Here is a 26,411-nt window from a genome sequence, read left to right on the forward strand (position 1 = left end):
GACCCCAAATTAAAACTTTATGCACTGAAATGGCTGAATCATAGCTTTCAGAACTCTTTATTACTTTGTCTTCAAATAAACTTATTACTTAAAAGCTATTTCCTTAAAAAAAAACAAAAAAACAAAAAAAACCCAACTTATTATGTTTACCTTTCTGGTAAAGGCTGAGCAAAAGATGCTTGTTGTTCATTTAATTCTTGTTCAATGCTGATATCTGCTGATAATACTGGGCATCTTTATTTATTATTTAGTTTGTTTTACTGTGGTAGATCCTGAGTAAATGGTTTGTTCTATCATGTTTCATTTATGACTGCCCATGTTGGAGAAGCTGAAAACAAAAACGGACAAGTTTCCTGTCCACATCTGCAAGTTGTAGATAAATGGACAAAGAACATAATGAGTTCTTCTGCCTCCTACACTGCAGGACCTGTGATGTGATGATTGCACACATGTACATTGGTATGGCGATGTTCAAACGATATATTGTACAGCTCTTGTAAAGGCTGTGTCCACCTGAACACCAGCCTTATGTGTGCTTCGATAAAGTTAAAACAAAACAACATATTGTTGTGTTGGTATGTTGCCTGGCAAATTATTTAAATCTCAGTCTCATTTGCCATAATGGTGTGTTAAAGAAAAACAAAAACAAATTAAATTTCTCCCTATAAAACAAGAAAAAAGAAAAGAAAAAGAAGCTGCTGTCATGTTTGTTCTAACAGTCCCCCAGTGACAGGACTGGGGGCTTTTTTTGTCTGTTTTCTCTTTCCTCTCTAAAATACTGATAACTAAAGCTGCAGATGTTTGCATGCTGCTTAGATTTAGTGACAACACTTCCCAGACACACTTCCTCTGTTCCAGTGTGAAGCAAGGCAGACACTGCAAGCACCAGATTAAACATGGATTTAACAGCCACCTGACTATTTCTTCACCTGACGATCAGAGTAGCTGGTAGATAACAGCCAGGTAGTGTGAAGTTTGACTTACGGTAAGTCCTTTTCAGACTACCAGTAATTCACTGGGCCTGAACCAGTATTTCTGCTCTTGAATGTGCATCATTTCTCTGGCTTGTCAAATAAGATGTGAAAAAACCTGCTCGTGTCAAAACAAAGGGGTAACCAATTCTCCAAATCTCATTATACATCTAATGTCATCAAGCACCTCTTATTACTGCAGGCAGGAGTGGTGGGGAGAGAAATGGAGGAGAAAGAGACAGGCAGGTCTCCAAGAATAATCTACTAATCTAATCTGAAATGGAATTATGGTAGTGGCCAAACCTGAACGGGAAGTTAAGGAGCTTTCATCCTGCAGGAGAGACGTTGACAGCGTGCAGCCAATTTCCCAGACTGACTCTGCAGGTCGGCTTGCTCATCCAGTCGTCTTAATTCTGCATCTTTTACCCATTTAATCACCATCTCCCACAACAAAAGAAATTCTATACAAACCAGTTTGAAATGTGCAAACAAGGAGACATTCAAGGCTGCACAGCTGGTGTCAGACTAACAAATGCAAACAAAGTCTTTAAAGCAGGTGGACTGTGTACACGGACAAGTAAGGTGTTAACTTAAGAAACAAAAACACTGTACAGTGAAGGTGTGTAGTTGACAGACAGCAACCCGACACCGAGCCATCAGAAAATGCTGCAAGGGGTGCTCTCCAGTGGACAGCGAGGCCTGAGAGGGTTTTAACTGAGCTGAACCACTGCAGTTCCAGGCAGAAAGGGAAAAAGATAAGAGGCTCAGGCTGCAGCAGACACCCATGGACCTCAGGGGACAGAAGCCCTGTGGTGGAACACTGAGGGTGGTCTGCTGGAGCTGGGAGGCAAACATCTGTGCATATCCCTGCACCAGGTAGATAGGTTCACTCATAGCTAAATATTTTCAGGTTCGAGCAAGCAAGCTTCATTGTTTGATGTTTCAGGGCTTAAAACTGTAGCTTTTAAATGAGGATTTGTTTAACATTCAGAACATGCAGACTAAACCATGAAGAGAAAACAAACATGTTTATGGCAGATGGCCTCCCAATACAGATGTTTTATACATTTGCTGCTACTGCAACATCCATCCATCCATCCATCCATCCATCCATCCATCCATCCATCCATCCTCTTTCTGACTCTTTCAAATTAGCATATTTGCTGGACCGATGTGGGATTCAGTATCTTGCCAAAGACACTTCGGCCTGCAGAGGAGCTGGAGATCGAAACGCTGACCTTCTGGTTGGAGCTGATTATTCATGCCCTTGTCTGTATGGATTTTTGGCCACTAACACCTTTACCAAAATACTCAGAAGTCTAAAGAATCTATATTATCATGGCTCATACCAGAGTATAAGAGAATATTTATGTCTCTAAATAAACATTATATGCAGGTTTCCATATTTTGGGGAGTGGGGTTGGTGAAATAACCGGAAAAACATCCAATCATACCCAATGTACTGTTATGTATGTAAAGATCCAGTCATTAGCTGTGTCTACATGAACTGTGGTTGGGATAAAAAGGCATTGGACTTTGTAAACATGCACATTCACACTGTAATTTAGTCTACAGCTGGACCTGAAGGTCCCATTTCACTTGCTGTTTGTGTCAGAATTACACAAATATAACTCTGCCACAAACTGTTTTTGTTGTGACTTAAACAGACAAATTCTTTCATTTCTGTGTTTTATGTCCATGTAAACACTTAAACTTGAATCTTTAATCAAAATATTTGATGGAGGAAATCGTTTTCTATGTAAAACCAGCTATTTGGGTTTTACTTTAATCTGTTTTGTCTGGTGAGGCTAACCTCAGGAGTCTTGTTCCAATGTCACTCAAAGTATAAATAAAGTATAAACGTCTTTGGCAATGTCTGATTTAACACTGGTATAAGTGTTAAAACATTGAAAGCATTAAGGAGCCTCAGAGTAACATCAGGAACAACGCTGGCAGCCAACTATATGAGCATAAATCTGTTGCCCCAGTGCATGATGGGAGAGCTGCCAATACAACAACCTTGTAGTCATGCAGAATTTTTATTCAGTAGATAAAGCAACCAATATTTAACATACCAAAAGTATTTTTTAATAAATGTTAATAAAGAGTGACAGTCAGAATTAAGCCGTTTTTTTATTGGAAGAGATGAAGTCTCGATATAAACCTCTAAAAGTACAAAGAAAAGGTTAAACAGCCAGCTATGACACCGCACTACAAGCTACTGTCATTACTTGTCCTTGCATGTCTACGGCAATGCATAATTTACCTCCAAATAAGGAGGCCCTGAGCTATGAGGAAATGTTAGAACCTGTTTCACCTCAAGAACATCACATCCACAAGATGTGGCAATCATCAACAACTGTTTTCACATGCCAATGTGGACTGATCATCTAGTGTAGGCAGAAAGTCCACATTAAACACACAAGCTCACACTTTATTTCAGTTACTCACTGCAACCTGTTTTAGAGATGGAAATAACTTCAGTAAGTCTGCATTATCAAAATTAAAATCTGTCTAAAAGCTTGGCATGAGTTACAAACCTAGAGTGACAGACTTATTTATCATGCAAAATAAATAACAGTCACAAAGCTTCTCATCAGCCATATGCCACATAAGAACAAAGCTTAAGCTGGGATGATCCTGTCATTGATCCAGAACCATTTCATTTTACTACCATGTGCGCAGTGGTTCTGTTACTCTGTGACCTTTGCAGTGTGTGCACGTACCAATGCTGTTACAACAAGCCCAAGTACTAGAGGAGCTTGAGGGTTAAAAGAAAGGGAGGAGAAAGAAAGAAAAACTCATTTACTGAGGATGCAGTGACCCGCTTACATAAAGGCTTCCCACTGTAAGCTCTGAGGAGAAAGTAGGTCTTTGTAATTGAAGACCAACCAGTCTGATTGAATTGTCCTCATTTGAGCTTTAGCTGTTGAAAACCACACACACATTTGTAAAGATCCTTTATATCCCACCATTTCATTTGTGCGTTAGAAACTAGGGTAAAGGCTACCCTTATGTGAGCAACCGATTAAAAAAAAAAAAAGGAAAGAATAGATGCTATCCTGTAAAATAATGACTAATACCACAAACAGGAAGGCTGTGCAAAGAGCTTTAAATGCATGCAAATAGTAGGGGTGGGAAATCAAATTTAAAAAATCAAATATCTGGATTTTTTGCTTCACAATTTTAAAAATCGATTTTTTTGTTCAATAAAATAGATTATTTTTCAAATAAATACAAAAATCAACTATTACATTTTTGTCCTATTTATATTTTTCTTCAATTTTTTACTCATCTTCTTGGGCATTATGGCAACAGAATGATGGTCAGGCTACTGTGTTGTTTTTTCCATCACTGAAATTAAGAAAAATAACTAGCAAAAAATGTTTTGTGCATTTTTTTTTTGTTTGTTTTAAGCCTTAAAAAAAAATCAACGATCTCAAAGAGTCGTGAGAATTGCAATTCAAATCAAATCGGCACCAAAAACTCAGAATCGAATTGATTCGGGACAAAAGCATATCGTCACAGCCCTTGCTAATAGTAACTAAAGCTGCAAAATCCACACAAACCACAAAACATGAAGGCAGAATTTCATAAGCTGAAGTACTTTATGTCAAGTCAATAACATTTTCCAAGAGGAGGTTGTTCTAACAACTAACAGCCATGAATTGCAGCTTAATCCAAGTTTAAATTAAATAGTTAGGACAATGGTCGCCTTGAGATGTGTCCATAGCAATGTAGACAGACTTAAGGAGGATACAAAGAGAAAGAAATGCCACATGCTGTATAATGCTACATATTATTCAGACCACTAACAATTGTAAAAGAAGCATATTTTTATAATAATTGTTCTGCCTGTTGACACAGTTTCTGAACTTGAAAATGTTAATAACTGGTTGTTAGACAAAATTAAAACAGAAATGAGAACATAATAACAGGCTGAGTCATGTAGTAGTGGCCTGTATCATTCACAATCTGGACATCCCCAGAGAAAATAAAGCGGGAAGAAGCTGGTAACATTCAGATCAAAGCTCTAATATGCGAGTTTCCGTGTAGTCAAGTTGGTCATTTCACTTGTTCAACTACACGGAGAGCAAAGTGCATGAAGAACTGCACAAAGTTCCTACTAAAAAAGTCATAATGCATGCATTCCAGTACAAACAAGCAGGACAGAAAGCAGACCTTTATTTACACTAAACTACAAAATTACACTGAAATTGTTACTTATCACTTAGTGGCTGCTGAAGTGCAAATAAAGTGATTTGAAGGAGTTTGATCTGATCGCCTTGGGGAAAAAAAACAAACATTTCCTTTTTATTGCATCATGAATTGCTAATTGCAAACTAACTTTATGGTCTTGTGATACAATGACAATAGTAATCAAACACTTCAACGTTAGCACAAAATGTAGAATTTTTACTTATAAATGAGAACGTGCTAATTCTATTTTTAGACAAGTAGACAAAGTCCAGAATTACTAAACTACATTAATTTATTATATAAATTTTTTAATGCTTTTTTTTCTGTTTTCATTTGATTTATTTTTTTCTTTTATTTCAATTAAATGCTTCCTGCACGCTGCTGTAGTGCTTTTAATGCTTTATATGAAGCATGCTAGCAAGGTTTCATTGTTAGTAATATAGCCATGCTGCTAGCATCCATAGTTACAGTGATACAGCCACGCTGCTAGCATCCATAGTTACAGTGACATAGCTGCTAGCATCCATAGTTACAGTGACATAGCTGCTAGCATCCATAGTTATAGTGACATAGCTGCTAGCATCCATAGGTACAGTGATATAGCTGCTAGCATCCATAGGTACAGTGATATAGCCATGCTGCTAGCATCCATATGTACAGTGATATACCCATGCTGCTAGCATCCAAGGTTACAGTGACATAGCTGCTAGCATCCATAGTTAGTGACATAGCTGCTAGCAACCATAGTTACAGTGACATAGCTGCTAGCATCCATAGTTACAGTGACATAACCATGCTCCTAGCATCCATAGTTACAGTGACATAGCCATGCTGCTAGCATCCATAGTTACCATGACATAGCTGCTAGCATCCATAGTTACAGTGACATAGCTGCTAGCATCCATAGGTACAGTGATATAGCTGCTAGCATCCATATGTACAGTGATATAACCATGCTGCTAGCATTCATGGTTACAGTGACATAGCTGTTAGCATCAAAAGTTAGTGACATAGCAGCTAGTATCCATAGTTAGTGACATAGCTGCTAGTATCCATAGTTACAGTGACATAGCTGCTAGCATCCATAGTTATAGTGACATAGCTGCTAGTATCCATTGTTACAGTGACATAGCCATGCTGCTAGCATCCATAGTTACAGTGACATAGCCATGCTGCTAGCATCCATAGTTACAGTGATATAGCTGCTAGCATCCATAGTTACAGTGATATAGCTGCTAGCATCCATAGTTGCAGTGATATAGCTGCTAGCATCCATAGTTACAGTGACATAGCCACGCTGCAAGGGTTACACAACTAAGTCGTTTGTATCTGACGATAATTATGTTTATCTCTTTGGTAAACTCACCAGCCATCGTTCGAAATAACTTTATCTGAAGTTTTCCACCCACCTGATGTATTTTTACATGCCCTGGTTATCCAGTAGAAGGTAACCAATCACCGAATCTTATCCCACGGGATGTCACAAGGATTTCGAAGTAGAAAAAAACTCTCTAAAACGTTTTTTTTGTCACCATGGAAACCGAATGGAGAGAGTGCTGGAACTAAAATTCAAACTCAAACATGCGTTTATGTGATAAAAAAAAAACAGTACCGTTCACGTCTGATGAGGATTCAACACAGTAACACTGTAGAAAGCTCAGAAAGATCGAAATACCATAATATCACCCCTTTAAAGTCCCACTCTGAGACTGAGAGAAAGAGACTGACAATTAGACCTACGCAACCACAAAGCAACCCCACCCTGCCAGAAACAATGGAAATACAGACACTGAATCACCAGATACACAAAAGCTAAATGGACGGCTGCTACACAGGTTAACAGAGGTTCCTGTCTAATATTCTGTATTATGTGGACTTGACCTTCAGGCTTCTATAAAATATGAACTGGAAACACAGTTTTAATAAGATACGGATCATCTTAGCTAGTTTGTTTGTTCTGTTTCCTTGATCTGTTCTCAGTTATTGTAAAGAAGCACATTTATAAGAAGTATACTAAATAGTGGTTGAAGTTTATTTTAGTTTTGTATTTTTTACACTACTGTGAGCATTTTGAGAAGACTATAACTGCACGACATAACGGAGCTGTGAAATAATACATTTATTTCACAATGTTAGTATTTTTCATTCTGACTTCAGTTCTGACTTTAATTAATGAAAAATCAAGTTTCTTCTTCCTCTCTGTAGTATCAACAATAGTATTGTGCATCAGGCACCAGTTTGAAATTTTAGTATTGTGAACCCCCCCCATAAAACTATGGTCTTTTTAGGAAACCAAGAGTAGTCTGTTTAGCGGTTGGCAAGAACACACACACCTCAAAATCACAGCAGACTTGTGAGAAAGAAGTCATAGAAGAAAATACTTGTTTTTGTCAACAAAATGACCAAAACACATCTATCTGCCTTACCTGCAGGAAATCCAATAAAGTGAGTTCAGAGCGAAGTTTGGCTGAATATTTTTGAGCCCTGAGACTTTCTAAACAGATCACTTTTGAGAATATTCAACAATATAAAGAAGTCCTGTATATAACAGAAACCTTCATCATAAGACTCAATGGTCAAAGCCAAATATTCTAAAAATAATAGTCATTTTTATTTATTGATCTTTTTAATTGTCTTCTTGGGCATTCTAGCAGCAGAATGATGGTTGACTACTGTGTTGTTTTTCCCTGATTGAAATTTAGCAAAAGGAGTTTTGTACATGTCGCAATTTAGATCAAATCAACCCGAATAATTTCTCAGTTCTTTTTAGCTAATAGGAGAAAGAAGTTACTTGGAAAATTAGCACCTTTTATTACTCAAGTGTAATGATTATGAATTGAAAATCTGTTTGAATCGAGAATGTACTAAATTGAATTATCACCCCAAAAAGTGGAATCGAATTGAATCGTGAGTTGTTGGTAGATTTACATTCTTACTCTTAAGATAGTGGTAATGACTGGAAGCATGAAAACCGAAGAATTTACCAGGAGAGACGTGTCGCCTAAAGTGAGGAAAATGGCTCTGAAGGGAAAAATCATGGATCATTAGCTGAAGTACTGATTATCTTCAGCACAAAAGAATGGCTGCTGAGAAAACGATTGCTTCTTTTTAACATAAATTCAACTGATAAATTCAGAGAGAAGTCGAAACTGCTACAAAACCCTTTATACTTGAAAGAACATGAGCTCACAGCAGTGGAGGAGTGGCAGAAACTACCGGCAGGCAGGTGCAACACACCTGGGATTGTTGCCGAAACTAAAACAACTATTCATAAAGTATAAATTATTCCTATTGTTTGGTCTTTTTTATTTTGTTTTAGGGCAAAAATGTAGAAGGAAGGTGTGAAAGATAACATTACTACTAAAAATGGCCAACAACTAAAAAAAAAAGAAAACTAAATAAATATTATTAAAGCACAAATACTAAAAATAAAAAAGTTATTGCACCAAATCATGAGCAAAGTTAACATGCAGTTCTGATAAGACATTGCTCTGTAAAAAGTCATCTGTACATAATTAACTGCATAATAATGCATGCAAATTGCACAATTTCTTTCAAATCTAAATAAATATGAGTTAATATTGTGTCCCATCTGCAGCTCCTCCTTCCCTGCTGTGCCATGATTGTAGCTACCCGAAGCTCCTCTCACCAGGCAGCTGTCCAAACAAATGTTACGTATCTGCTTATGTAACGAACCGAGGCAAGTGCTTAGCACATCCTCTTAACTATCCTGTCTCATGCCATCATCAGTTCAAGCTTCTCAGGATACATCTGAACCTCCCTCTGTTCCTTCTGGCTACAAATGTTCAGATTTAGTCAGAAAAAATAAATAAAGAGTGGGATGAATGCTCGTCTATCAGTGTCATGGACCATCAGAAGCTCACGCTGAGCGAGGGGATGATAAACTAAAGTGTGCCAGAAGAATGTGAACAAAAGCTGCAAGATCAGCTGCTTTGTGTATGAGACAACCGTGGATGCTTTAGCAGACTGAGCATGACTGAAAGCTTGTGGTAACTTTAAGAATGAACAGAGTGCTCAAATGAATGGGACAATAAAACTGAATTTTACTTACAACTAAAACTGCAACTGCAGCAGTGTTGTGTTCTGAAACACCCAAAAGCTTGAGTCTTTAAGTAACATTACAATTAGAATATTTACGAGTCATGGTTTGGTCGTATTACTTGGATTTAACAGAGTTAAACACATGCTGACTTGGCGAAAAACATGCAACACAACAAAAACAAACTTGCAGCGAGACTGTTTCTGCTTTTTGGAGCGTCCCGCTTGTCGCTGCATGCACAGAAAAGGAAGCTTTCTTACCGTCTCATTCTCATCCGGGTACATGTTGTCCTGTAGCCGAGTTACCGTCGCAGAGGAGTGATAAGTCTTGTAGCTGGCGGTGCTGACGAGGACAATGATGATGCAGAGAAACACAGCAGCCCCTGCCTCCTCACCAACACACTGTGACTGACATATCACAGTGCAAACTGGATGATGCCACTCCGAGACCTTGCGTACCCTCCAGTACACTGACTGATTCACTCATTCTTACATAAACAGAGAGGCAGCTCAGTGATGCTCGGTCCGCCACAGAGCACACTGCCTGACCTGTCCTTTCATAATGCCATAATACTGCCCTGCACGACGCACAACGCTGCAGCTGACATAATAACCAGCACACGCACACACACACACACAGATATCCAACTGAAGCTGCCAGGGGGATTATAAAAAATCTCCACAAAGTGAGGAACATTGTGCCCACTCTGCAACATAAACACTTGCATTTATTGTGTTTCTGATCACAGAAATCAATCAAAGTTATCAAAGTTATGAATATACAGGTATATTCCTAGTAATCAATGTGTAGAAAATGACTCATTTCCATTAAAACAAAGTGAGGATCCTCACAGCTCTTCAACCCATGTCAAAATACATCCAAGAGCAAACCTAAACTGCTTCAATCAAACACCAAAGTTGATTTAACCTTCATCAAACTGCATCAAAAATGACGTTCTTTCCTTATAAAACTGCATTCTTTTTCAAACAGAAAAAAAAGATAGTGCCTACCTGTTTTAAAAGCGCATATATTTCTTGTTTATCGTTGTAAGGAAGAACGAAAAAATATCTTCAACTTGTCTTTTTCGTTGTCTTTTGCATGTAGTTCTTAAAAAAAACAAAACAAAAGACACACACACACACACAAACAAAAATGTATTTCCAGTTTTTCTTTGGAACTTTTTACTTGTGAAGATCAGGGGTCCGTTCTACCTTGAAATTCAAAGTGAGCAACATGACTCGATTGTCCTGCTCTGTCCCCCTTTGCATCTTTTACTTGGCCTGGATACTAATCAGTCTCGTGGATGAACAGAGCGATGATCTCTTCGTTAAATAATCACTCAAACAGTTCCCCTTCAGACACATCAATTGTCTTCTAAATGTGGCGCTGAAAGTTCACGAACAGTGAACCGTGTTACTGTATTTCGGCGCAGTCAGTTGTAGGTTAACAGCCCCTCCAGCATATGAGGATACACTTCATCAAAGCTCCCTGAATGGGGGCGTCACCACCGCTAAATCTGCATTTACATGCATTTGTTTCCAGTTTCTATCCATTTGTCCAACAAAACAAAACCTAAAATAAAGTGTACTGATTTTGAGGACATCCTGGTCTGGACGTCCAAAGCAAAACCAGCTGCAATGTAAAGTAGTTCTTCAAACTACTGGATCAGCTGGATGTGGTGCACAAATTTTACTACGTACACACTCGACAGGACACTCAGTGCAGAGCATTAATGCAGAATCAGAACAAATAACACTTACAGTAGAAATGAACTCCATATAATCTTATAATGTCTTTAAATCCGACTAAAAAGGCTAAGACAGCATTACTTAAGTGTAAAAAGTTAAGATAAGGAAAACATGTCAAAATGAAAAGTGCTTCTTAAAGAGTCTCCCACACTAAAGGACAAAGACACGTCTTTCTCACAGACTAAACAATACAGCCATTCTTTTACAAGCAACGCTTCCTTTAGACCCCTGTAAGGATTACAATAAACCAATGAACATGGCCGTTTTATGGCTGCACAGGATTTATGTCACTCGTTACATCTATGAGGAACCTGAATGAGCCGGCGTGGCTGAGCTCAATTTACAAAATATATTTGCAAAGCATAGATTGTAATCGTTTTCCATACTTATCTCATTGGGAGCAGCTCGTATTTAAAGTTAACATTAAAAATAGCAGGTGATGCTGTGTGGTGTTGTGGAGCTGGAGCTGGAAAAGAGTAGGTGAATTTTAAAGAAAATAAAGACAGAGCGATGGAGTCCACCCGCCTGGTCTGACTGTTGCTCTGTTACACAAGAACAGAGCAGGTCAGACTGCCTGAAGCTTTGTGTGTCTACATGCATCCCAGGTTCAGAACATTACAGAACAGGACTACAAACCCCTGAAGGCTGCTTCATAACAACAAAGTTCAGCATACAAACTTATAACACTGTCTGGAGAACTCCACTGGGAATTTCTCTCCTCTACAACAAAAAAAACTACTGGCTGACAGCGACTTCCTTAAAAGAAGACATCTCTAAAGTCATTCTTAGTTCAAATCCCCAAAACAAACATCAATATGCACAACAAAGACAGTCCAGAAACGACATAAATGTTATCACTGTTGAAAAGGGAACTGCCAGAACATATATTGCCATTTTCCAGGCATCATTGCCTGAAGCTAAAGCAGCTATCTCAGCTGTTGGATTGTGAAACTGCTTAATTAAACTGTCATCGTTTGCTGACCTTATAAGCAGAGTGTACCACTATACTGTTCATCGTCCACCTGGCTGAAATGTTGCAGAGCAGTAACAGAAGCAGGTTTGGGACAGAAAGTCAGCATTAAGCAAAGAACGAGGAGGAAAGATGGCACGAGAAGGAAAAGTGAAAAATAATGCAGCATTGGAAGATCTTTTGCCAGCATCCCCACACTGTTAAAAAGCTTGTGTGTTCACACCAGATGGGAGGTGTGTACAGCTACACAGTGTTTAACAAGGTAAGGCCGTGCAAAGACACACAAATGCCAACTCAACTTCCTGCCACATTAGGTAATCAAAGAAATGAGGAAAGCTTCCTCCAATCAATCAAATCCTCGGAGAGTAGTTACGGGGTTTTAGCTGATTACAGCCGTCATACAGAAACCGATGGGAGTCTTCGAGGCTGAGTGGTGTTATTAATGAGAAAGTTAAGGGAGGAGGGGTTAAATGAGGCGCCAACTACTTCGCAAAGTGAAACAGTCAGCAAAAGTCAAAAAGTGTCAAGAGTCACTGATTCACAGAGTTACAATGCTCAGTTTGAAAGAAGCTCTGTATAAGTGTGTGTGTGTGTGTGTGTGTGTGTGTGTGTGTGTGTGTGTGTGTGTGTGTGTGTGTGTGTGTGTAAGGAGCTATGTCAGTTTGGGTCCTGTGATGGACTGGTGACCTGTCCAAGGTGTACACTGACTCTCTCCTGGGATAGACTCCAGCTTTCCCGAAACCCTTAACTAACTAAGCCGTTAAGAAAATGAATGGATGGATGAATAAATTTTATAAACTATGACTGAAGACAAAAGTCAGCTGGATGTAAGCAGACACACAGCCACAGATTAGACAAGTTTAAACAAGTCTGGATGAGAAAAATCTGTGCGTTTACATGGAAGCTTTAATTTCTGCTTAATTCCAAATAAAAGTTAATTCCACTTTAAACTGATGAGAAATGACCATGTAAACACTTAATTCCTATTAATGTTCATTTCTATTTGGATTTAAACTTAATTCTGATGTAAACGGCTGTTTTTTCGCATTTTAATCCTGAACTATTTAATTCTAAGTTAATTCCGGTCGTTCTGAGCATGCTCGTTACCTTGTCCTGTCCCGATGACGCGCGTTGTTTTGCCTTCCGTGTTCGGTGGCCTTTCTTTCTTTTCCTTCTAAGTTGCTGCAAAAAGAGAAGTAGTATGCTCGTGTTGAGCTGGTACTTCGAAATAATAATAAAAATAGCGGCGAAACTGGTACTTATTATGTAGTTTTTACAAGTTACAATTGAAAAGACAAGAAGCACGGAGCCAACTTTGGTTTATTTCCGGTATACGTCATACGTCACGTGCACCCTCTGTCCAATCAGAACCCTTCCCAACCCGCCGCTCTAAATCATGTTTCACTTTTTTGCGTTTACGTGTCCGCAGACGTGACGTGGGGGTCGTGACCAGTTAATTCCCAGTAAAGATGGCACGGTGTGGGATAAACAACAGCGAATTTCAGAGTTTTAGAAAAGAAAATGAGGTAGAAAAGCTTCGAAAATCCGAAGCAAATTCTCCACAACAAGTAGAAAAGTATAAAATAACGCTACGTGCCCACTTTGCATTAACCGCAATTACAAATCGTGATGCTAATGTGCTAAACATTGTTCAACGGAAACACCAGCAAATCACAACTGTTGTTTGTCAAAACGTACAATTATCGTTTTTATTTTGCAACAAAATGTAATGGAAACGCAGAGGGGGAACTTATTGTACGTTTCTAGCTGCCATGTTGTTGTGTTTATGCGTTTCTGTGGAAAACCAGCGGGAGCGCACTATAAGTTACGGAAGGCCAAAAGGTGCTGGCGGGGCAAAAAATAAAAATAAAATAAAAATCCAGATTTTCATAAAAATAAATCGTCATCAACAGCAAATTCGAATTAATCGATTAAATCGATTAATCGTCCAGCCCTACCCAGATGTTTACATGATCTCACTTTGCATGCCAGATTTGCTAATTCCTCCAAGGGAAACTAAATAAAAGACAACCTGATGACCAGCTGGAGGCCTGGTTATCAATATCACACAGCATTTCATCTATTAAAACAACATTTGTTACACAGCCAAAGGATGGCAACTTCTGGAATAAGCCTGCTCACACTACATCATCTGTACATTACAGATATCACGATAGGAAAATAAACAAGAGCAAAAACAACCTCATTAAAAGGAAAATCCACTCTAAAAAATGCCAGATTTTAAAAGCTTGGATTTGAAGACAGCTGTCAACATCTGTGTGACGACTAATAATAGCGAGCTGTCACACAGCAAGAACCAAACAAAACAAAAAGACCTTTTATGGAGCAACACTGAGCATTACGTTTAAAGTGTAAACTAAATTTGTTTGTGAGGTTCTACCAAACTGTTTAGCAAATGCTGAAGGATTATTATGACCCTGAAGGCAGCAGGATGAAGTAAAGCAGTGGATGAGACGGTGCAGTGAAGCAGCAAATTGAAAGACTGAGACCTTGACAGCCATTATATCCTCTGACTACAGGGAAGCATCTGCCTCAGTGAGTACACTTTCCAACGTGGCTGGAGGCTTTTTCACGTACTGTATGCATTGAGGTACCTTATGATATACCAGCTAGTAATGCCAATGTTTTCCAGCTAAGGGTTAGTTACTAACTAGCTAAGAAAAACTAAAAAATACTGCTGGCAAGAGTATGCACCCCCCTCTGCCTCCTTTAATCAGTATTCTGGACTTTTTAAAGTAAAGCAGTGGAGAGATGGTGGGAAAACAGCAGGGTAAAAAATAAAAAAAAAAAAGCAAATCTGCATATTTATCAACCTGTTTCATCAGGTTTCATCACGAAGTTGTTGAATTTACAAATGAAAGGAAAAAGATGTTGGCTCTGGTCATAACAGAGGAAAGTTACACTGCATCTCTTCTCTGTGAAGACAGCTCGAAAGGTTAATGACTAAATGAAAATTCTAGCAGCGACGATTTTAAGGTTTCTGCACTTTGACATTTTTAATTACCAGTCTACTTTGGTATCTAACTTGACATTAAACAGACATTTTCTTACTGAAAACACACCAACACGCTGCAGTATTTAATCACTATAAAATGAGAAAATTGACTAAAATCATGACATAAATACACAGATTTGAGTGATATAATAGTGGCATGATTAGCTCTGCATTGGGGTACCTGAAATAGTAATTTCAACATCAGTAGCTCTTAGTTATCAGATGAGAAGTACAGATATTTGAACACATCTTCCTCTGTTTTTAGGGTTTTTACTTATCTTCAGGTTTGTGCTGAGTTTTTCAGAACTAATTGATTCATTTATTGACTCATTAATACAACACTGTTTGTTTTTTATCATAAAAGTTTGAAACTGCCTACAAATGTTATAATGCAGCACTTTTTTAACCCAAGACAGATTTCCAACCCAAGATAGGATAACAAGGGTTATCTCATCTTGACCCAAGGTCCATGTCTGAAAGCTCTAACTCTGGCAGTGTCTCCTAAAATTACTGTCACTGCTAAGGTGTGTCTAGTGAGCATCATGCTGTCTGCATCTCAGCCTATCATCCTTCTGCTGATGCAGATTTTCCACATTATCACTGAAAGATAGCCTGCACCTCATTAAGACTACCATTAATTACACTGCGTGGATCAGCTGCAGAGGAGGAAAAACATGCTCTTTATTTCAAATAATTTAAGAGACTGAGTTATGCCTGAGGTGCTATAAAACACAACATTTATATACTGAAAGGGAAAAAAAAACATAAGGACTTGACATGAAGACTATAATTAATAAAAGGGGTTATAAAGTGATCTTTGTGGTCTGGTGAAGCATAGGAGCTATGATATGAACCTAGGTGAGCTGGCAAAAAGAAAGCAGCTCCTGGATGCATCTACGCAGCTTCCTGGTGTTCCTGCTGCTTTGGTTGAGCATTCCTTCTTCTCCTGCTTCTCTCGTCACAATTAATTCCCTCATCCTTTAAGAACCAGTCACAACAGGAAAGCCAGGAGCCTGGTGTATCACATGAAAGAGGAAAATGTGAAGATGCAGACTCCAGAGTCAGATCTGAACTGGTGTCACCAGTAGAAGCTGGTAGGAAGGTTATTTTAAAAAAAAAAAACAAAAAACACAACCTGCAGCAGTTTCACATTACGATGCCTGTGTGGGAAACACCCACCTTCCCACAAACCTTTCAGGACTGGGAATCCAAATGACTAAATAAATATCAATCAATCACAGAAGGAACAGATAAATGTTTGCCTTCATAAATCCACTCGACGACACACCACTGCAGTATCACGGGGAGTGTAGACATCACACAAACAAGCAAACAAGAGTTCAGCTTCCTGATCAGTGCTTTGGTTCATGCCAGTTAATTTCCCACGAATGCAGCACATGATGGAGAGGAAACATCATTTTCTGTAGCGGGGACACTGAAGGTCACCTTTTGAGCCCTACATATTCTGCCACAAGACTTCCATCACATTTTCAGAAATGACTTTTGCAGGAGGAAGTAAAAGCATCAGCGATGGAAAGTAGAGAGCACTCCTGTGGCGGAGAGGTCCACCAGATCACTGTCGTGGTTGCAACATGTACAATATTGTAACCTGTTTAAAAACTTGTGTTGTGCAAAAGTGTCACCTCAATTTGTAATCTCTCAAGTCTTTTACAGATGTACTTTTAAATCCTCCTGGCACCCAAAGTCTCCCTACGTGTAGAAATGGACTCTGGCATCTGAAACAGCAACATGGATTTTTAAAGCCCAAAAGATCAACTTTTCATGTATCTGGAATTTAAATTCCTCTGCAGATACATTTGACTTTTACTACATTATTCAGTAAAATATCTAATATTTACTTTTACCGCATTTCTACAGTGTTTGTTTTCTTATTTTAAATGATCATTCGGCTCCTTAGAACTCTTCAGAACTGAAAGAGATACCATGTTTCTTTGTAAGGGGTTTTGAGCTTCTGACTGAAGCTTCCTTCCTTTTATTCCCCACATAGTCTGTTTACAAAAAGCCATGCTAACTGCTACTTTAATGTTGTGCTTCCTAGGACTATTTTTCTGGGTGGAGGCCATGACAGGACAATGAATTTATTAAAAAAGAAATATTGTGTGAAGTTTAATGTATATTTTTGGGAAGTAACCACGTGATATGTGGGATAATGTACTGTGTGACGGTCATTGTTGAAAAGGAAAGATGTTGAAAAGGAAGATCGGATATCTGTCATCAAAAGGACACGCCGCCAAATGTGCCAAATTTTGAGATTAAATTACTTTACACGAGTGAGTTAGAAAAAATTCACATTTGTCATGAAGGTAAAGCTGACCTATTAAACCTAAGATGGATTTTTGAACCAGGCTGTAAACATGTTTATTTCTGCGGTGAAGTTGGTCTTTTTAACATGGGAGTCTATGGGGATTTACTCTGTTTTGGAGCCCCTAGTGGATGAGGGGGGAACTGCAGTTTTATGCACTTCCACATAGGCTTCACTTTTAACCGCCGGAGGTTGCAGCTTGTGTATACCAGAAATTAATAAAGTTTTCTTCCTACTTCTCGCCTTTTCGGTAGTAACTTGTAAAAACTACATAATCTGTACCAGTTTTGCCACTATTCTGACTATAATTTTAAGTACCAGATCAACACAAGCATACTACTTCACTTTTTTTCTGCAGCTGAGTTGGAGAAGGAAAATAGACTATCAAAGACGGGAGGCAAAACAATGCGGATCATCAGGACAGGACAAGGTAACGAGCATGCCCAGAACAACCGGAATTAACTTCGAGCAGAATGAAGGTTTACATTACAGAGGAATTAAATAGTTCGGAATTAAACAGCAAATAAACCAGCCACTTACATTAGAATTAGGTTTAGTTCCTAATAGACTTTTGCATTAGGAATTAGGTGTTTACATGGTCATTTTTCATCAGTTTAAAGGTGGAGTATGTAAGATTTTCAATATTTAAAAAAAAACAAAAAACTGAAAAATAACTACAATCATAATTAGATAGTTTTTTTTTCAACATGTAGGTTCCAGTCTGTCTATATTTGATGTGTTATTAAATTACAAGTTTAATTAATGACAAAGACCCTTCTTAAATGTGCTTTTTGTCATTTGACAGTTTCAAATCTTACATACTCCACCTTTAAAGCAGACTTAACTTTCTCAGAATTAAAGAGGAATTAAAACTCCCATGTAAACATAGCAAATGTTATGAAGCGACGCTATACGAATAAAGCTGAATTGAACTGAATTGAATTGAAAATTGAATATTCAGCAAGTACTTATTTCTACTCAAGTAAAATGATTGACACAGTACTATCACTGAAGTACATTTAGTCTGTTTATTTATACTTTTACTTTAATACGGTGTTTGGGTACTTCTTCCACTGCTGAGTTCAGTGTCAGCTGCTGTTTAGGGAATGTTGTGTGAGCAGTACATTAGCAAACCTGCAGCAGCTCCACTGCTGTTTGTGTCTAAAAAGGGTGTGTTCAAACACTGTACTCTGCTGTAAGTCGGCTTCTGATTAAAGACACAATGATTGCTGCAACACCGGAAGACTGACTTGTAGAATAAATATAAAATTTATCCTTTGCTAAAGTAGACAGATCAGTGGCTTAAAGCAGGACTGTCTGTTCTGTGAAACAAACATCAAATAGAAAGAAAAAACATTTCTTTTTAGACAAAGCTTAATTCAAAACTTAATTTGCTTTAGTTTAAATCGGTGACTTAACTAAAAAAAACAAAAAAACAAAAAACAGAAAAAACATCTTTCGGACGAAAATATGTGGAGAGAATTAAGTATTTTCTGAAACAAAACGCTGAACTGGTTTTATGCACATAACTAAAACAAGCTTGACTACTTTGACCTTTGTCTGACATTTAAAGGGAACAAAGAATGGCTGAGAAAGGAAGGAGCTCCATTGTGGACTGGGCTGCTTTCTGGACTTTGAAATTGTATATGTTCATTTTCTGATAACCTTTTCCACAAAACATGCAGAGTCAGTGGTTACATCATCATCATGGGTGATGTTACTACTGAGAGTAAAGTTGGCAAATCCTTTAAGAGCCTGTCTGACTTCCACAAAGTTAAAAATAAAAACACTGCTTAGCAGCTGGAAAGCATATCTTATTAGTATGGGAATGAAATGTATGTACTATATAGTACAGAGTATATAAAGGAGGTCAACCTATAATATTTAGTTTTAACTGTTGCAAACAACCCTGCAAATAAGGACAGAGATAAGTAGCTGTTATGTCAGGTCTTAATGGGTTAAAGGTGTTTTTATTCACAGTTACGGATAAAACTTCTTGGAAAAACATAAATGTCTTGGACTCAAACATGAGATGCTTTTAAGTTTTTTTTAAATGTATTCTTTAAAAAAAGAGATTATTTCTTTAAGAAAACAAACAAAAAAAAGGATAGATTGCACCGTTTAGGCTAGATCATGCTCCTGTATCAGGAAAACAAAAGTATTTCTGCAAAACAACACTTTTTTCTCCTCCTGTGTAATCAATATTTCCAACATCTTCCTGTTGCACAACGGTAAAAACAAAGCAGTATTAAAGAGTGAAACATAATCACAACTTAATGTGCAGAACCCCCTCGTCTGCAAGCACGTCTACAGCACTGCTGAGACCTGGTGAGGACTGAGCAAACCATTTCTAGAAACATCCTGACAGACCAAACTGGTGCGTAACGGCTGCTTAGGAGCTTTGGCTGCTATTAAAGGTCTGTTATATTTGGCCTTTTTTTTTTTTTTTAAATGAGTTAAATGCATCAAATACCAAAGAAGAAGACATTTGGTATCTACTGGAGAATTATAGCAAAAACCAACATATTTTTCGCTCCGAGTGTGTGATATAGGAGTCTAAAACTGATGCCTCCAACACTTAAATTGGATCTTGTAATTAAAAGTAGCCCCAACGCTGCATGCATAAAAACATCAGGTGTGTGAGTGTACCTGGAGATGTTCAGTAGAAGAGCTGCTCAGTTCATCTCCAGACTCCGAGTCGATGGTGCGCCTCTCTTCTCCTGCAGAGTCACAGTGGTGGGTGCTGTCCACGTTCAGCGGGGCCCTGATCATCTCTGGGGATTGGGATCTGGCCATCTCCGGGGATCGGGCTCGGGTGCGGGGAAGAGTGCTGGACCCTCCTTTCTGTGAAGCTGGAGGTCCAACACCGTGGACAAGAATTTCAGCCAGTGCTCGATCGCGGTCGGTGGGACTGCTCGGAGCGTGGTGGTGGTGGTGGTGGTTACTGTTCCTGCGCTGAATCGGAGGACTGAAGTGGCTTGATGAGGCAGTTTTCGCTAAGGGAGAGCGTCTGGTTTTGGATTCGTGTCGGTGAAGGTCCTCGGCGGGCCGATTGTGGAGTCCCAGCTCCAGGCTGGTTGGTTTTACCCAGAGCGAACCCGTGGTGTGTGGAGGTGTGTTTCCTGTGGCGGCTGGAGGATGCGCGACTGGCTTAGACGGCGGCATGAGGGCTTTGCGGACTTCGCGGACATACTGAGCTGGTACATAAAAAGCTTTTGTCCCCTCCTCTTTCCTCACCTGCCACCAGTCCTCATTGGTTTTTTTCACCAGCATGTAACATTCCCCCTGTCGGATGGTAATGAGGCGGTCCTTGGACTTGTACTCGTAGTCGTACTCCACCTCGATGTAGACCTGGCCCGGGGCAATCGGCAGTTCTGCCATGATGCTTCTGACTGTCCACTCGGCAGCTCAGTGGAAGAAGGAAGCGTTCATTACCATGACTTCATGAGTAGAGCTGGAGGGAAAAACAGACAGAGCTTTTGGTAAATATGACATTTCAATGGTAATTCAATATTAGTCATTTTTCATTTTATAATGAATAAACTGATCAAGATTAAAATAATTGCTGAATTATTCACATGGCAAGTTGTTATTTCTTAACATTGTTATGGAGACTCTGTAATCAGTCACTCTCTGTTGATACTCTCTGGACTGTCAATGGAGGGAATCCTGGACCATTCCCAACTAGCTGCATCGAAATTTGACCTTTAAGTTTGTCTTTAGTGGAAAATTAGAAAAATTTATTTCTGCAGAGATTTGCAGATGTTCTCTGGAGGAAGAGAAGCATCAGTCATAACTTATATGTACACAATGTGTCATATTGTGGACTGATAAGTATCCTCGTCTTTAGAGAAACTTTTACTACCCTTTTCAATCTTATCTGTCACTACTTCTGTAAAAGTTGTGTTAAAGGCACCGTTTATGCCAAGCAAACAATCCTGGTAAAAGTTGCCCTTGTTTGTAGTTGTGATGTTTATTTTTAGGATGAGGCGCCATATTTCCAGGATAATCTCCTGATATGAAAAACCTAACGACAAGTAGTTTTATCCTCTTAATGTACTTGTACTTTTATGATCGTAAAGTACTTTTCTAAATATGTGATCAATAAAGACAGAAAAATGAAATTTTACATGTTATCTGTTTGGTAAAATTGCTCTGTATCTTTAATTTTTACTTTAATATGAGACTTTATTTCTGATTAATAAGTATGCTCATGACGTACAGTATTTCTACCTCAAATGTTATTTATTGCTATGTTGATTTAATATTTAATAGTTAAGTTTATCAAACAAATTCTTGATACAATCCAACAAAACAGATAAAAGATCATGCAAGTTTAAAACAAAAAGGAGATGAAAGAAAATAATCTATTCTAAACTGTCCATTTTTACAAAACTCCTCAAAGCAAAACTGGAAAAATGTAAAAACATTAAGCGTGTGTAGCAGAGTAATAGCTATGCAGTCAAAGCTCCTGTATCAGGTTCATAAACCCCCTTTTCAGCGTCATAAATTTATTTCCAACTTATCTCCGTATTGCCATATTCCCATATATATGTTATATATATGTTAGATATATGTCATATCCATGTTGCATATGTAAAATAGAAGCTGGTAGCCACACACATTGCTTATAGCACTGTAGGAAAATACAGCAGCTTTGTTGGGTTATTTGCCAAGAATTGAATAAAACTCTGCTGATTAACAGAAGAGACCATCCTTCAGATTTATTACTGGCCATATCAGACCCGTGTATTACTGAAAACTTTAAGAGAAATCTTTTCAGAAACTCAGTTTTTGTGCAGGGAAATGTATTCATTTGAACTGGATTACATAGAAAGATCCCTCAAAGGCCAAAAGACAAAGTGTAACACTTAAATATATTGAAATGGATCATTTAACATACAAATTACATAGCAAATATCATATTTTTCATAAAACATGGAAACCCTTTTTGTAATAAATGGGTTTGGACATTTTTACTGGGGATGCACCGATTCACCTTTTGAGAGATCCGATCCGATATGATGTCTGAAATTTGAATATCTGCATGTACCGATATTTGCCGATACCAAATCTGTTTATGTGAACATTATTGTGACTACGATTATTATTGCTGTTATAACTGTGTAAGATTTCATTAGGTTGTAATAAATGACCCATCCTTTCTGAAGTTACCTCACCAATACAAATATAATAACTTTATAGATCTAACAATTTCAACAAGTTTTATTTTGATTTGGCACATTTTTCCTAAATACAACTATAAATGTGTGACTTTGAAACAAAGATATCGCTTTTAGTATAACGAAAAATGTCACATTTTAACATTCAAGGCATTTATTTCTTTTAAAACATTTCCGAAGCATGTCATCAAACACATCTGCGCAAGCTTGACTAGTGTGGTATCGGGTATCAGTTGTGGTATCGGTACACTTTCATCAATACCAACTATGAGTACACACGCTTGGTATTGAGCGTATCGGTATCGGTGCATCCCTAATTTCTACTATTCCTGTAAGGGTTATTGTTGTAACTGAGATTGTCCGATAAATCACATTACAATGTTTTGATGTTCATGGTTATGTATATTCAAAGCCTAATGCGCTGCTGACCCAATCAGAACAAACAAACTATGGAGAATGAATCCTCTTCAGAGGCTGAATGCTCTGACCAGCTCAGGGCTTCAGAGTACCACATGAGATTAGCTGGGTGGTGGTGGTGGTGGTGGTGGTGGTGGTGGGCGGACTCGGTAGTAATGTGAGTCACACCATTTTCCTCCACTTTACTTCATCTGTGTTTATCTTTCTTACTCTGCCAGCCAATAGCAGCGAGTCCAGCAGCGGCCGAGCCACAAGCTGCCAAGCGGTGAAATCAGTCAAGTCACTCACATAGTTTCCTGCTGAAGTCACATGAGTAAACACACACGCCCTCTTACAACACGAGAGAGGAGGGGGGGGACATCACAACCTGAGTCATACAGGCAACAGTGACAGTTCTAAGCTTAACTACAGGTTGTGCTTTTGCAGTGAGCAACAGGAAACCATCTTGTCATATATTGCCTTGGGCGGTGCAATTACTCGCATTAAATCTTTTAAAAGACCATTCAGCTTCTAACCACAATGCAAAACCTTAAGATGAAATGATTATGAAGCTGGTTTTCATTTCTGTGACTTTCTTGCTCCTTAAAGATCCAAATGTACTAATTTTGCCTGTGAAGGCAAGATGAGGGGACTGACTTTTTCTTTGGTTTTTAAATTCCTTCATCAGGAATTATTATAGTTATGATTATCAGAATTATCATATGATCATAATTATAAAAAAAAAAAAATCATCAGAGCAATCAACAAGGAGAGTTGTGGCCTGAAGACGTGGCCCTCGTAGTAACGGTACAGCTGAACCAATCATCTGTATCAATGACAGAAATGGCATAAAAGGCTGAAGAAGGAAGATGTAGATGACCTTTGACCCCAGCTGAGCAACAGCCTTGGCAGAGCACGACTCTGAGCTTGACATGAAGCTGCAGGGACGACCAGGACACAATAATCATTGCTGTATTACAGTCCTGCAAAGTCATCAGTGACTCGCATCCAAACCTCCAACTTATAAAACAAAGATCATGCTGCTGTGTTGAATAATCCCAACCTGAAATCTCCGTTTCAGAATCCATACGCATGACGCACACAGAAACATCCCATGACGTTAGCAATCAGAGGTCAGAGTCACACTTCTTTTTCTTTTTCTTCAATCTGGCAGAGCTGTGACAAGCTGGCTAAAAACAAACATGATCACTGGGAGGAGTATTAGGGGTGGGAAAATCAAATAGAAAAATAAAATTAAAAAAAAAATTTTTAAAAATTTTTTAAAAAATCAGGATTTTTTTTTGTTTCACAATTTTAAAACAGATTCTTTGTTTTAAAAAAACATTTGATTTTTTTTTCAAATAAAAGAAAATAACCCATTATAAAATGTTTGTCTTTTTTATTGTTTTTATTGATCTTACTTTACTTTTCTTCTTGGGCATTCTAGCAGCAGAATGATGGTCTGGCTGCTGTGTTGTTTTTTCCTAACTGAAATCAAGAAAAATGACGTGCAATAACAAAAGTTGCATACATTTATTTAGTTTTAAATTTAAAAGAAATTTTTTAATTTTTTTAAAAAAGAGCAATATCAAAGAATTGTGAAAATCGCAATTTAAATCGAATTGGTACCGGAAAAAAAATCGGAATCAAATCGGGACAAAAGCATATCGTCAATGCTCTAAGGAGTATGCAGTGATTTCTGTGGCTGTCACACACTATTCTGATTAATCGATTATAGGGCACGCATATTTAAAGAATTTGTAAAAGCTTCTCCAATTATTTAAAACGTCACCAACATCATGTATTTGAATGACAACCACAAACGTTGATCTAAACCAGGCCTCTTCAATCAGGCGGCCCGCAGGTCAAATGCGGCCCAGAACCAACTCCTATGTGGCCCAGCTTATGTAAAAGCATAAAGATATTAATCAAGAACCTTCAGTCATTCCTACGCTAATTAAGTAGCCTACAATCCTACAGTTGTGCAGACCATGAATGCAACACTTGGTTGCCTAGCAACATCAACCCCACGCATGTTGTTGTGTTTTGAAGTTGTAAGAGTAGCTAGCAAGCATGTCGCTCTCTGTCCCAAAAGGTGAAATTGACAACAAAAACCGCCGATTTAACCCCGCCTGGACTGATAAGTATTTGATTATTTTTCCGTCACATTGGAGCGCCAAACCGATGTGTTTAATATGCAATCAGTGTGTGGCTGTGTTTAAAGATTATAATGTAAGGAGGCACCACATCGAGAAGTTTAGTTTGATTTGACCTTTTTATGTTAAAAGTTAGGAGAAAAACAGGCTCTGACTGGAATTTTCATTATTTTATTTTGTGCATTTGCCCTTGTCATGTGGGACTGAATCTAAAATAGAAAAATTAATAAACTACTTAATTTTCAAAATGTAAATGTGTTTTGTTTTTTTTTTTAATTTATTTTTACTGATTTATTTTCCTTACTTTATTTACTGACTGATAAATGTTTTATTTGGAAAATCTGGCCCACCTGAACATCTAATTCAGCCCTGATCTAAAAAATTCAGTCTGTTTCTATTTAGTATTATTTTGTTGGTATTTATCCTCGGTTGTGCATTAGCTTAATAAAGATGGATGATTAGGTGTGATTAGGCTAAACAGTGCCAGGATTACTCCCGATGCCTTGACAGGAGAGATAATATCGCAGATTAAGTCGCTGGTTGAGGCACAAAGAAAATCTCGATAAAATGCTAAGCCCATCCATTAGCCAAATGAAAACCCACTGTGCCAAAAGCAAATCCACAGCAACACAAGAGAGTGCGCAGGAGGCTAGTGAGGCATTAGACTGAGCGATGAGGATATCACGGCGAGAAGAGGCAGCTTTCCTTGTTTACCTGTGACCTTCTAATACAGCCAGCTAAACCGACCGTTTCCTCTATTTTTATCTAATCCGTGTACAGAATGCAGGTTGAATCCAGTTTCATTTCGGGAAGAAAGACTTAAAGTTAACAGAAAAATCTTCAGGTTTAATCTTTAGTTAATCTCAACATTGAGTAACATGTTCAGCCATTGCGTCTAATAATGACCAACTACATCTGTTTGGGGAAAAAAGCACTTTAAAAAGCTCAAAACATAAGAAGTCATGGACACTAAAGGCTTTCATGTGCATACAGAGATAAAAAGACTGAAATGAAGAGTTTGCAGCATTATGGGAAGAACCTAACAATCACCTTAAGCAGACGTGAAATTTTGGGCCTTGAGTCAACGCAGTAGAGAGAAAAGATTTAATTTCCGGCCGTCTTGCACAAAAGCCTCTGTTGGGAGTTTCATCATCATTATTCTACTCAGTTTTGGTGTCCTGCCAGAGTTTTAAGGTAAAACGACTGACCTCATAAATAGTCGTTCAGATAAAAACACATCGGCCAAATGATGCGACGTTGCTACAAAAAGAAAAAAAAAAAAAAAAGAAGAAGAAGAAGGAAAAAAACGTAAATAGTTGCTTTTTTGCTTTTCTGCAGAGGCTGGTAAAACACATTTCAATACCTTTACAGTTCAAATGTAAAACTAC

The 26,411-nt window shown here is 38.2% G+C and overlaps 1 protein-coding gene across 2 annotated transcripts in view; it reads right to left on the bottom strand.

Moving 5' to 3' along the window:
* LOC306758658 (rho GTPase-activating protein 12-like) overlaps nucleotides 1–26,411 on the bottom strand; it is a 64,927-nt gene that overhangs the window by 34,067 nt on the left and 4,449 nt on the right. For both annotated transcript variants that reach the window (XM_079244000.1, XM_079243999.1), the window contains exon 2: nucleotides 19,938–20,742. In XM_079244000.1, the coding sequence (XP_079100126.1) occupies nucleotides 19,938–20,669 (732 nt within the window). In that variant the 5' untranslated portion in view covers nucleotides 20,670–20,742. The remainder of the gene's footprint in view (nucleotides 1–19,937; nucleotides 20,743–26,411) is intronic.

Source organism: Telmatherina bonti (assembly GCF_933228915.1).
Source record: "Telmatherina bonti genome assembly, chromosome: 7".
Taxonomy (NCBI): domain Eukaryota; kingdom Metazoa; phylum Chordata; class Actinopteri; order Atheriniformes; family Telmatherinidae; genus Telmatherina; species Telmatherina bonti.